Here is a 13899-nt window from a genome sequence, read left to right as displayed (position 1 = left end):
GCGCCCTCAGCAGACGTCAAGCTGGCGACCGGAGCAGGAAAGAAGGGCAAGAAGGCCAAGGAGGAGGAGCAGCCTGCAGCTCCTCCTGCAGCTGCAGAAACGGCAGCAGTGAAGGAGGAGGAAGAGAAGGAGTATGTGGTGGAGAAAATGTTGGACCGCAGAGTGGTGAACGGAAGAGTAGAGTTTCTGCTGAAATGGAAGGGGTTCTCAGAGTAAGTATTAGTCTATAATATTAATACTTGGTGTTCTCTATATATTTATATAGTATCTTGTTGATTTAAAAATTGCAGATAATCTACAGCATAAATTTCAGCATTGTATCATGCCCTCAAAGTTGAAAGTCTTTTGACACTAAGTTGCAGACCTGCAAATAACGTTACAAAATGACAATAGAAAAAAGGAACAATATGAATTAGCAATTAGAGTGAGAATGTATTGCCTAAAAACAAAGCCTGAGGAGATTTTCTTCTGTCTGCACCCACCTTTCCAGTGAGGATAACACATGGGAGCCGCAAGACAACCTGGACGTTGACCTTATCACCGAGTACATGCAGAAACACAAGGAGAAGGAGGAGAAGAAGAAGGAGAAGAAGAAGGGCAAGAGGAAAGTTGTCAGTGAGGCCTCGGGAGACTCAGAGGAGCGAGGGAGCAAGAGGAAGGAGGAAGAGGTGAGCGAAGGAAAGAGGTTACTCCAGACTGAAGAGTCCCATAAATCTAATCTCAATATTAACGAATAATAATATAGTGCAGAAAAGCGAGGAATTTAAATGATTTATTAAAACTGTAATAATAACTAAGGCTGTCAAACAATACATTTTTTTATTATCGCGATCGCTGAATTAATTTCATGTTTTATCACATGATTAAAATTCTATTATTTTGCATTTCAGAACTGTTTTTAAGTACATATTAACAATGGAAAGCAATTCTTACCAGTGTATCTTGATTGGGAATCAAATTAATGCATGAATGAACTTGACTTGAAGATTTGTATTTGTTTATTATTTTTTTACTGTAAACAAAAGAACAATGTGTGAATCTGTCATTATTGCACAATTCCTCCAAGTACCTAACTAAAAACTTAAAAATCCTTATCCTTACCAGAGTCAATATAGTGTGCAATAACTTCTATATCATTTTGATTACTCACTGACATCCAGTGATCACCGGTTAATGAGACAGCGTTTGCACTTTGCAGCAGTTCCAGTTGGGCTGCTTTCTCCATGTCGTACAGGCTGTGTGTGCGTGGGGCTGCTGTCCCGCTCGACGGCAATGTATAAGACGGGTCAGAACATGGCAACCGTAAGTACGTCTGTAAGACCCGAGTTTCTGACGCTGACCGATCTGCAGTTAGTTGCCACCCATTTCGCAAGAGCTGTAGTAATTTTTTAAAATTTGGTTTCATCAACAGGTCGGCGAGTAGCACTCTCCAAAATAGTGCTTTACTTCAGCCCACTAGCATCAACCTGAGTCATTTTAACTGGTTGCTTAGCTCGTAGGTGGTAGCTCAAGCTTGACGTGCTTCGGTGAATGTGCATGTGGCTTTTGACTTGTCTACTGAGCCATCCAGGAGTTTTGGAAAATAAAAAGCGCCATTCAGAATTGTGTCGCTGCTGCATTTCTCCATCATGCTGCAGCCTGCAGCAGCAGGATGTGTTACGAGGAAGTATGGCAGTTTGATGATAAGTAAAAGTGCGGGAAAGGGTCAAAATAGTAGCCTGTTAGGCACAACGGGAAGCCGAGTGAAGTGTAAAAGAAATGTATAAATGGTGGCATGCAATTAATGCGATTTAAAAAAAAGAGAAAAAAAAACGTAACACGTTATGCTTGGCCCTTAATCGCATTGCGATTGACGCGTTGATGCTGACAACCTAATAATAACATACAGGATTTGTACGGGTGCTTGAAATCCTTGAAAATGCTTGAATTTTAAGGTTGTTTTCAAGGTTTGAAAAGTGCTTGAATTTTGGATAAAATGCTTGAAAATGCTTGGAATTGTAACTGTATTTCTTTCACAACAAATACCTAACTTACTGAATAGTTTGTTTATTAAATGGAGAAATAAAATGTTGGAGGAAATTAAACCTGCACTTGTGCATGTGTGACTGCGATCTGCCACCACGCCAAGACCCGCCCTAGGAAGCAGCTCGATTGGTTGGGGTAAAGCATTTCACCTCGAGTGGTTAAGGTTAGGATAGCCGATTGGTCACACTTACGCTACCTTACGTAAGCATCATGGACACCTGGCCAATAAATGCTATTGAAGGGCGTGGCCATAGTGGGAGTCGTAATATCACTGCCGGCAGGTTGTTGTTTCAATGAACGTTGGCTGGAAGATGAAAAATAGAAATTCTGGATTAAACTGGGACAGACCCTATGAGTTGCCTCTTGTGAAGTCTGCAAAAAAGACGTGCAGCTTTTCACAATGGGCGAGTCTGCGCTCTCGAGTCACATGAAGTAAGTTTCAAGTAAGCCAACTGTAGCCTACTGTACACGTTAGCGCTGGGTAGCGCCGATTTGTTTACACTAGTAACTTCTAGCTAGGAATTCGCAGGCTAGCTAAGTGACTGAGAGTACTTGGTGTGATAATGTAATGTTAGTATTGCATGTCCATTATGGCACATTCATTTGTGGAATATGCAGTGAACATAGCCAAAGTTACATCACAGTAACTGTAACGTTACTACCCGCGAATTAAAACCTGCAAACGTTAGCCCGGTGTATAACAACAATCGTTGATTGCTGAACAGAAATCGTTTCAGATGGAGTGTCATACAAGTAGCCTACTGTAAGGTTGACGATGGCCTTATGCAATATTTACACTGCTCTATTCCAGTATCTATATGTCTTGGCAATGAAGTACGTTAAAATAGGCTATTTATCAGACAGGTGCCTGTGCACTGTCAGAGTCTTCAGGGTTAAAATGGAATTACAGGTTGTTGTTGCACTGTCTAAGATTTTGTTTAGACCTTGTCTATATCAAGAATGTGTCCCAAAACTAAGGCCTGTAAAATATTTCTGTTCAAATCCTATGTCTTCATATTTTCAGCCCTTGAAATTACTTCAGTTTTACAGCCTTGAAAATCACATTATCTGGGAAGCAATATTTGGATATTAATTCATAGGCAGCCCAAACTTTGCAGGTTGGAAGACAAACATGTCAATATGACTGAACCATTACAAGTTTCTACAGCATGCCCTAAATTTGGAAAAAATAGTGTGAAAAGACTGACATTAATTACTTAGCATAAACATTGGGCAAAATCTAAGAGGGTGCACAAACTGTTTTGCTGGATTGTGACCCAGAATGACCCAGCTGCATGTCATTTTTCCCCCCACACTCCTGCTCCTCTCCATAGCTGTCTTGCTGTATGTGTGTTATGAACCAGGAAGAGATTAAACATTTTAAAGGTGATAATTTAGGGTTAATGAAGTGAACCTGTCGAAAGTGATTTTGTTTGGGGGTAATTGTTTTACATTGACGACGCCAGGTTAGACAGCAAGCACACTCTACTCAGTGATAAATTTTGAAAAATAAAACTTGTGTTTTGCTTAAATATCTGATCCTTCTGCTATTACGAAACACAATTTTGGCTGTTTATAGTATTGTCTTTAATGTGACAAAAACACTAAACAATAATTTTTACTATGTATTGGTTTATATTTTACGGCGGTGCAATTGCAGGAAAAAGCTTTAAAATGGACCTTGAAAGTGCTTGAATTTGAACTTGGAAAAGGTGTACGAACCCTGAACATAACAATTATAACTTTTTCACCAGTAAATTGCTGTTAAATGACAAAAACGGATGAGAAAAGGATATTCTACAATAACTTTGAATGCACGTTTACACGTTTCAAGTTAACACAACGCTTATTTATATATTGTGCAGCCCTAGCTACAACTGTTATTTTATAGAAATGATTAGTAGCCTAATCCTTGAATGGTATGATTATGATGGTTTCAGTTCAGAGCAGTGGTCAGTAAATGTATATTTTTAGGCTGCTTACACATTCAGTCGGTCCATGATCGTCTGCCACGCTTTCTCTCGCTGTTTCATTACAGCGGCCGTGTTTCTTTTTTACAAATAATGTGTTTCATGTTATCATACTTCCACAAGAAGCTGCTGCTGTATGAACAATGTGTATTCTCCATTTTAGCATAAATAAATCTGTTATCAACCTCACAGTCTGATAAGGAAAGCCGTGAACGCTCATCTATCTGAATTACATCAGCCTGACTCGATCTAGTCTCTCCTCCTTGTGAAACACAGAACGCCGGGATGCTCTGATCAGACTAGGTAGCTTTATCGGTTATCCTGGATTTATAAGTTCTACTGTTGTGCAATACCACTTTAAAAGAATACGCCACCGTTTGTTGAAATTTGGTTATTTGCGGTTTAGTGTATACCTTAGTTCAATTCAATGTATTTTTTTATTTTCATGACTATTTACTGTACATTGTAGATTCTCACTGAAGGCATCAAAACTATGAATGAACACATGGAATTAAAAGTATTATAATAATTTTATTATTTTTTAGCCACACCTTTGCTTTTTTATTAATAAGGGAAAAACTTCCACTAATTAACCCTGACAAAGCACACCTGTGAAGTGAAAACCATTTCAGTTGTCTACCTCATGAAGCTCATTGAGAGAACACCAAGGGTTTGCAGAGTTATCAAAAAAAGCAAAGGGTGGCTACTTTGAAGAATCTAAAATATAAGACATGTTTTCAGTTATTTCACACTTTTTTGTTAAGTACATAATTCCATTATGGGTTCAATTCATAGTTTTCTGATGCCTTCAGTGAGAATCTACAGTGTAAATAGTCATGAAAATAAAGATACACATTGAATGAGAAGGTGTGTCCAAACTTTTGGCCTGTACTGTATATAGGTGGGCAAACGCATTTTTGTCTCAGTGCACGCATTGTCTTAGTCCGGCGGTGCCGTGGCTAGCTTAGCTTAGCGTAATGAATGGAATCCTTTGTGTCTGTGTAGCATGTCGTGAGTAAAAGTGACCCAACAACAACAAAAACGAAACCTTTTTACTTCTTGTGGCCTTCGTATTTACGAGTAAAAATAGCAATCCAGATTTAAGAGTAGGCGATTTTCTAGGCTGTTATTTACTTGGGACTATATTGTGTGGAAGCACAGCCGAAGCACTGCTACTCGGGCACAGAGATATGGGCACCTCATGGGGCTCCATGGGCTTTCCGACATACATTGGCGTTATATTTACACTTTGAATTTCGTACGACATGTATATAACATACTCTATGGTCTTACAAAGCTAATGTTTTTGGACTGATTTAAATTTAATAATTTTTGTTAACTGGAGAGGTCTCTTCGGGGAAAGCTAGCTATAGCTCTCTTGAGCAATTTGTTGTTTTTTAGCAAAAATACTGAAAGCAGCAGAACTGAGTAGGCTACATTTTAATATCTGTTTATTTATCACAAGTTACAACAACCAGAATAACTTTACCTTTTATTTTAACATCAAATGAATGTATGTATTTCAAAAAGTTTGAATGGCATTTAAATGATGAAAAATACCCAGAATGTATGAAAGGTTTGTGTTATTTCAAAGTTAACATGGAATTTCTAACTGAAAGTAAAACTGAAGAGAATGAGCAAATGTTTTAGTTTTTAAATTGCCAATCATTTGAATGGGGAAACTTGCCTGAAAAATGTAGAATATTTCTGAACTTATTAAAGTTATGAAAAGTACATTTGCTTCCATAATAACATGTCTGCAACCGGCACATATTTTCCTTCATTTTGTCATAAATTATTGTATGAAGATTGAAAATTGTGAGTGAGAGCAAGTCCAGGGTTTAACCCCTTAACGTTCCGACGGCCTATTTTTAAGTAGTCACTCATGCCACACATCTTTGGAAAGCTACAACTCTTGTGATTTCACTGATACAAACTATTTCAAGACACGATAACAACAGCAGGTACAATCATCGCCTCTGTCTGAGTAACAAACAACTACAAAATTGAGGTAACTCACCTTTGAAGCCTCATTGTAATCCACAGATCCATAATATTCTGACAAAAACGGTCTTGTTACATTGACAAAGGTCCAGACGATCAAATCCAGTAAATGATTTAGTCCAAACATATTATGACATTAAAATATATCCACGGACAGCTGTTTTTAAATTTCAAATTTCGTGGCAGTTATTTAATATTTTACTGTATTTCCTGGAGTAAATCTTGTTTGCATATATTTTTTTGCCGGTATCTACTATCAAAATGGCCCCTGAACTCTGACCTTTCGATTGACACCTCACTTGAACCAATAGGACCTTCCTGGCCTCTTCTACAGCCTAGAATAGCCAACGAGTCCCTGCGGTGAAAGAAGGTGCACGCCCTTTTATTTTGTGCCAATCGCAACCGGTTGTGCCGATGACTGACGTTTTGTATAGCCAATGAACTTTTTAATATGGGGAACTGACGCTTTCGCGGGTAGTACAATTTTATATATGTCATTGAGTACAATCCTAAACAAAGGGATTAGCTATCTGTGTAGTGCAAACACCGGCAAAAACACGCCACCCCACTACTTTCTGCATCCTAAACCAAAACAAACGAGAAGTTGAGAATGGCGAAAATTAGCAAGTCAAGAAGATATGGGATATACCCTCCAAGAAGCAGTGGAGGAATGTACTCGGCAACGTGAAAGCGACAAGTCGGAGGAGGAAATCTCTGAGAAATACAGTGAAATGTCTTGCATCAACTCCGTGGCAGAGGACATGTTCCCACAGGGAGGAGGCATTACTCTCGACAAGTGAGTATTTTACATATATAACGTTACTGTATATTTAGACAGGCTGTGACCTGGAGCTCACCGTCTGCTTCAGTTTGACTGTTGAAGAGTGTTTAGATGATTTCAATGTTTACTTTATAGAATGGGTAGTTTGCTAAGCTAACCTTAGCTTGCTAATTTCACCAAGCTATCATGCTAACGTTACACTAAATGAGCCAGACAAAGTTGTCTCTCATCTAAAGGCAACCCTGCTCTCTACTCTGCTCGCTGAGAGCTCGACAGCTAATGTTACACATTTATGTTGCTCCACATTTACTGCAAGAAGTGTTGCAAAAGAAAACGTTTGAGTAAATACTGCATTACAAGTGTGCAGCTGTTATTGTATTTATGTAAATATCTATGGTAATAACTACACATTTGTTAATATTTTTCGGTGGCTTCGCATTCAGAACATTAGTTGTAATTACTGGTATTTCTTTATTTTCACATTATAGGAAATGTGATGTAGATATGGATTGGGAGCCAGCTACATCTGCACCAGTGAGCAGGTGGCCACATGGAGTGGAGCAGCAGGACAGTTCCAGACATCACACCACCACAGCCCACCTTCAGACCCAGAAATGTCCCAGGACCCCAGCTCATAAGTACTGCTACGTACACAGCCCTGCAGTTGTTTCAACTCTTTTTTTTTACCAACTCTGTTTTGAAGACAAAACTTCAAAACACCAACAACTGTGGCTCAACGCACCATTCAACACCCTCTACCCCATGGGTTGATCTTACATTGCAGGACATGTTTGCATTCATGTCTTTAATTGTTTACATGGGTGTAGTCAAATGCTTTTCTTTAGTGATTACCCGGTGGGGGTCATCTTTATAGTTTGCCGTCGGAGACGGGGTAATGACTGGTAAAAGTTCCTCAGGATCTCCCAGTCCCTTCACCTCAGCAGCTCTGTGATGCTGCTAATGATGAAAGGAGAGGCACAGGAGCCTACGACCGTCTGGGTAAGATAAAGCCGCTCTACGAGGAGATGAGGGACTCCTGCAGAAGAAACTATCACCCTGGCCAGGAAATTGCCATTGATGAGCGAATAGTTGCCTCAAAAGCCCGCACTGGTCTGAAACAGTATATGAAAAACAAGCCTGTTCGCTGGGGTTATAAACTCTTTGTTCTGGCAGACTCCAGGAACGGTTATACATAGGGCTTTTTGTTTATGAGCGCAGAGAGAGGGAGAATGGTGTTGTCTCATGTCATATGATCAACACATCAGCAGAGGTGCTCATTTTCCATACAGGTTTATTTAGTGGCTTGACGGTTAACAGTGAAGTATGGATTTGATTTGCTGGGTTCCTGCAATTTATAGATATATATGTGTATGTAGGTTATGTAAAAAGTTATATAATAGTACCCGGAATACTTTTTCAGCATAGCACTTGTTTTACTTTGACCATTTTACCAACGGTTCCTTTATGGGTCTTCAAATGTCCTTTGTGCTTTGTCACTTGCTATTTTTACAATGTCTGGCAAGTTGCCAATAACCTGTTCATATATGTGGATTTAGATGTGTAAATAGTTAATAAATAATAATGTATCCACTAATATAATAAAGTAATTATATGGTCTTTCGTTATGGTTTGCGGGGGAGGGTAAAAAAAAATAAAAATAAATAAGAGAAATAGTAGTAAAAAAAAAAAAAAAACAACACCACAATTTTTAATTTTTCACCAAAAAAAAAAAAAAAATAATAAAATAAAGCTTTTTTTCCCCTGGGTTTTGTTGTAAAAATTCTTAAAAAAAGTTTATATGGTTATGATAATAGATAAAAAAAAACACAATGTAAAGCACTAAAAATATCAATTATAAATGAAAAGCTTAATGGTAGGTGTTGGTAGCCTTTGTGTTTTTGCCAAAGTACACAAGCGCCATTGCCAGGGTAACAATTTGTCAATAAAACCTAAGAAATAAACCCCAAAAAAAAAAGTGTAAAAAAAATAAATTAAAAAAAATATTTATAGAAAAAAAAAAAAAAAAAAATAAAAATAAAATATAAAAAAAAACTTAGGTAAAACCCCATTGTGTTTCCAAAATAATAGCCTCAAAAAAAAGCATCTCCAAACATTTTTCAAAAAAAAAAAGAAAAAAAAAAAAAAAAAAAAAAAAAACAAAAAAAAAAAACTCAAACAAAAAAAACCCAAAACCCATAAAAAAAATTTCTAATTGTTAGAAAAGAAACCAAAAAATCACCTTTAAAAAAAAAAAAAAAAAAAAGAAAAGAAAAAAAAAAAAAAAAAAACCAACTCCAATTTTATTGGTAGGGTGTTGTAGAGTGCGTTTTGGCACCTTTAAAGATAGTTATGGGGTTAAAAAAATTTTATTTTTTTTTTTAAATTTTTTATTTTTTCATTATAAAATATATAAAACATTATTAAAAAATAATAATATATATTTAAATATATTAAAAATTATTATAAATTTGTATATAAAATTATATTTAATTTTAAAAATTTTTTTTTAATTTTTTAATATTAAAAAAAAAAAAAAATATTTAATTTTTTTATAAATATATTTAAATATTTATAATTAAAAATATTAATATTTATTATAAAATAAAAAAAATATTAATTTTAATTTAAAATTAATTATTAAAATAATAATTTAATAAAAAAATATTAATTTATAATAATTTTAAATTTTTTTGTATAAAAATATTAATATTAAAAATATTTTAATTTTAAAAAAATAAAATTTTTTTAAATAAAAAAACATAAAAAAATACCTATAAAAATAAATTTAAAAAAAATTATTTTAAAAAAATTTAATTTAAAAATTTATAAAAAAAAAAATAATATAATAAAATAATAATAAAAAATTTAATAAAATTATTTTTATTATAAATTATATTTTTTAATAAAAATCAATAATAAATATTTATAAAAAAAATTTTTTAAAAAAAAAAAAAAAAAAAAAAATAAAAAAAAAATTAAAATTATATAAAAAAATATAAAAAAAAAAAAAAAAAAAATAAATAATAATTAAAAATAATTAAAAAAATAACATTTAAAAAAAAACCTAAAAAAACAATAAAAATAAATAAAAAAAAAATAATAAAAAAATATCTTCAAATTATATATTTTATATATAAAATATTTTTTTTTTTTTTTTTATAAGATAAAATTAGAAGGTTGTTCACTATCTCTCACTCTCTTCTGTTTGTCTGTTGTTATAGAAACGGAGAGAGGAGGAAAGGGACCCAAACGTCACCGTCCTGTCAACACTGTGACAAATCCTTCCGTCTGGCACTATTTAAAGATTCATCAGAGAGTTCACACTGGAGAGAAGCCTTACAGCTGTGATCAATGTGGTAAAACCTTTTCTGAGAATGGTCACCTTAAATCTCACCAGCGTGTTCACACTGGAGAGAAGCCATATTGGTGTAAACAATGTGGCAAAACTTTTTCTTATAATGGTGACCTTAAAAACACCCAGCGTGTTCACACTGGAGAGAAGCCGTACTGCTGTGAACAATGTGGGAAAAACCTTTTCTCAGCGTGGTAACCTAGAAATCCACAGACGTATTCACACTGGAGATAAAACCGTACAGCTGTGAACAATGCGGGCAGCATTCACAACGTTGAGTAACTTTAAACTCAACCGACGTGTTCACACTGGAGAGAAGCCGTACTGGTGTGAACAGTGTGGTAAAACTTTTCCTTATAGTAGTAACCTTAAATCTCACCAGCGTTCACACTGGAGAGAAGGCGTACTGGTGTGAACAATGTGGGGAAACTTTTTCTCAGAGTTGTAACCTTAAAACTCACCAGCGCGTTCACACTGGAGAGAAGCCGTACTGGTGTGAACAATGTGGGGAAAGGTTTTCTCAGAGTAGTGGCCTTAAATCTCACCAGCGCGTTCACACTGGAGAGAAGCCGTACTGGTGTGAACAATGTGGGGAAAAGTTTTCTAAGAGTAGTACCCTTAGATCTCACCAGCGCGTTCACACTGGAGAGAAGCCGTACTGGTGTGAACAATGTGGGAAAATGTTTTCTCAGAGTAGTAACCTTAAAAAACACCAGCGCGTTCACACTGCCTCGTTGTGAACATGTCAACGGTTTCAAGCTGTCTTCCTCATGCCCTGATAGCTGTTTTTTTTTCTTCTCTCTCCACATTGAAGGCTGACTAGCAGTAACTTTATCTTCTGAACGGCATAGATAGATAGATAGATAGATAGATCCCAAAAAAAAAGGGAAATAACGGTGTTGCAGCAGCAAAATATCAGACACACAGCCCACATACAGAGTATACATTAAATAATAGGAAACAATATACATGAAATAATTGAATACTACACAAGCAATATTTAAAATATATACACTTTGGAAATAAAAATGTTTCAATAGATATAGATAAACTTAATGTTCAAGTTGGGGAGCAAAAATGTACAACTGTTTGCCTAGTATTGATAGGATGTAGATAAACCTATAGTGCAAGGTGCATTCAGTGCAGTTGTGATGTATATGAGTCTTACATCACACTCAGTGATGAAGTGTTTAAAAGTTGAATTGCCAGTGGTAGGAATGATTTCCTGTAGCGGTCCGGGCATCGGCTTCGGGCTGGAGCCTCTTAGAGTCTTAGAGAAGGTGCTCATCTGTTGGACCAGTGGGTGATAGGGGTTATCCGGGTAGATATGGTTGTGTATATTTGTGCGTTCCTCCTCTCTACCAGAGCTTCAAATGTGTCCTTTTTGCAGCCAATAACGGAAGCCAGCCTTCCTGATCAGTTTGTTCAGTCTGTTTGTGTCGCTGGATCTGATGCTGCTGCCCCAGCAGATGGCGGGAGGAGACAGAGCTGGCCCACAACAGACTGGTAGAACATCTCCACCATTCAGCTGCTAACACTGGTAAACATCTCCAACATTGTGTAAATGGTAGAACATCTCCACCATCATGTATGGTACCCCATTATGTATTCTTACCCATCCACCTGACAACATGGTAAACATCCCACATTCAGCTGTAACAACAGACTGGTAGAACATCTCCACCATTCAGCTGGTAACAACAGACTGGTAGAACATCTCCACCATTCAGCTGGTAACAACAGACTGGTAGAACATCTCCACCATTCAGCTGGTAACAACAGACTGGTAGAACATCTCCACCATTCAGCTGGTAACAACAGGCTGGTAGAACATCTCCACCATTCAGCTGGTAACAACAGACTGGTAGAACATCTCCACCATTCAGCTGGTAACAACAGACTGGTAGAACATCTCCAACATTCAGCTGGTAACAGACTGGTAGAACATCTCCACCATTCAGCTGGTAACAACAGACTGGTAGAACATCTCCACCATCGCTGTAACAACAGACGGTAGAACATCTCCCCATTCAGCTGTAACAACAGCGTAAACATCTCCCCATTCGCTGTAACAACAGACTGGTAGAACATCTCCACCATTCAGCTGGTAACAACAGACTGGTAGAACATCTCCACCATTCAGCTGGTAACAACAGACTGGTAGAACATCTCCACCATTCGCTGGTAACAAAGACTGGTAGAACATCTCCACCATTCAGCTGGTAACAACAGACTGGTAGAACATCTCCACCATCAGCTGCTAACAACAGGCTGGTAGAACATCTCCACCATTCAGCTGGTAACAACAGACTGGTAGAACATCTCCCCACATTCAGCTGGTAACAACAGACTGGTAGTAACATCTCCAACATTCAGCTGCACACGTGTGAAGGATCTCAGCTTCCTCAGGAAATAGAGTCTGCTCATCCCCTTCTTGTAAACAGCAGTGGTGTTGGTCTCCAGTTCAGCCTGTTGTCGATGTTGACACCCAGGTATCTGTACTCCTCAACCATGTCCACATCTCCACCCAGAATGCAAAGGGCTGCGGAGCCGTTCCCTTCCTCCTGAAGTCAATCACCATCTCTCTGGTCTTATCCACGTTCAGCAGCAGGTGATTCTTACCAGACCACTCCACAAAGTTGTCCACCAGCGCTGTGCTGCACCCCTCCTGTGCATCCCTTTATACCCCCACAACTGCAGAGTCATCAGAGATCTTCTGTAGGTGACATGACTCTGAGTTGTACTGGAAGTCTGTGGTGTATAAGGTGAACAGAAAGGGAGACAGCACAGTCCCCTGTGGAGCCCCCGTACTCACCCACCACCACATCAGACAGAACACGGTCCAGACGGACAAACTGTGGTCTGTCTGTCAGGTAGTCAGTGATCCAGGAGACTGTGGGCGGCACCGACACCCATCATCCGCAGCTTCTCACCTAGTAGCAGTGGCTGGATGGTGTTGAATGCACTGGAGAAATTGAAAAATCTGCTTGCTGCAGAAGATAGATGACAGCATCGTCCACTCTCAGACGAGGCTGGTAGGCAAACTGTAGAGGGTCCAGAGAAGATCTCACCTGCGGCCTCAGGTAGGGTAAGACCAGCCTCTCCAGCACCTTCATCACATGGGATGTAAAGCGCCACTTTGAGGCCAGATGGAGTCGACTTCTTGGGGACCGGGACAAGGCAGGACTTCTTCCACAGCAGCGGCACCCTCTGCAGGCTCAGGCTGAAGACATACTGGAGAACACCAGACAGTTGACTGGCGCAGGGCTCTTCAGGACCCTGGGGCTGATGCCATCTGGACCAGGCAGACTTGCGCTGGTGAAGCCTCTCCAGCTGTCTCCTCACCTGGCCAGGTGTGAATGAAAAGCGGGGGTGCTTGAAGTGACAGTGGGGGAGATGATATGTGCTGTAGTTGTGGGGTTAGGGAGGTGTGGGGAGCAAGAGGTGGGGGAGAGACAGAGAGGGGTGTGGGTTGGTGGAGTGGTAGAAGAGGCAGGGGATGGCTGTGAGCTAAACCTGTTAAAGTAACCGTTCAGCTTGTTTGCTCTCTCATGGCTGCCTGGTGTTAATCTTCTACCCCCACACCCGGTGATCCCTGTCCACACCTCCCTCATATTGTTCTCCTGTAGACTGGCCTCCAGCTTCCTCCTGTAGGAGGTTTTACATTCCCTCAGTTTATCCCAGTTTGTGCTGTACTCCCCTCAGCTCCTGTCTGTCCCATGACCTGAAAGCTTTCTTCTTCTCATTCAGAAGAACTTTCAGGTCAC

The 13899-nt window shown here is 38.4% G+C and overlaps 1 protein-coding gene across 5 annotated transcripts in view; it reads left to right on the top strand.

Annotated features, from left to right (window-relative positions):
* LOC120571354 (chromobox protein homolog 1-like) overlaps positions 1-803 on the top strand; it is a 91570-nt gene extending 90767 nt beyond the window's left edge. For all 5 annotated transcript variants that reach the window (XM_039820261.1, XM_039820267.1, XM_039820283.1 and 2 more), the window contains 2 exons: positions 1-212; positions 491-803. In XM_039820261.1, coding sequence (XP_039676195.1) covers positions 1-212; positions 491-737 — 459 coding nt within the window. In that variant the 3' untranslated portion in view covers positions 738-803. The remainder of the gene's footprint in view (positions 213-490) is intronic.
* Positions 804-13899: the final 13096 nt, after the last annotated feature.

This window comes from Perca fluviatilis, chromosome 2 (assembly GCF_010015445.1).
Source record: "Perca fluviatilis chromosome 2, GENO_Pfluv_1.0, whole genome shotgun sequence".
In the NCBI taxonomy this organism is placed as follows: domain Eukaryota; kingdom Metazoa; phylum Chordata; class Actinopteri; order Perciformes; family Percidae; genus Perca; species Perca fluviatilis.
The sequence above is the reverse complement of the archived record's forward strand: the minus strand, read 5'-3'. Positions and strand labels throughout refer to the sequence as shown.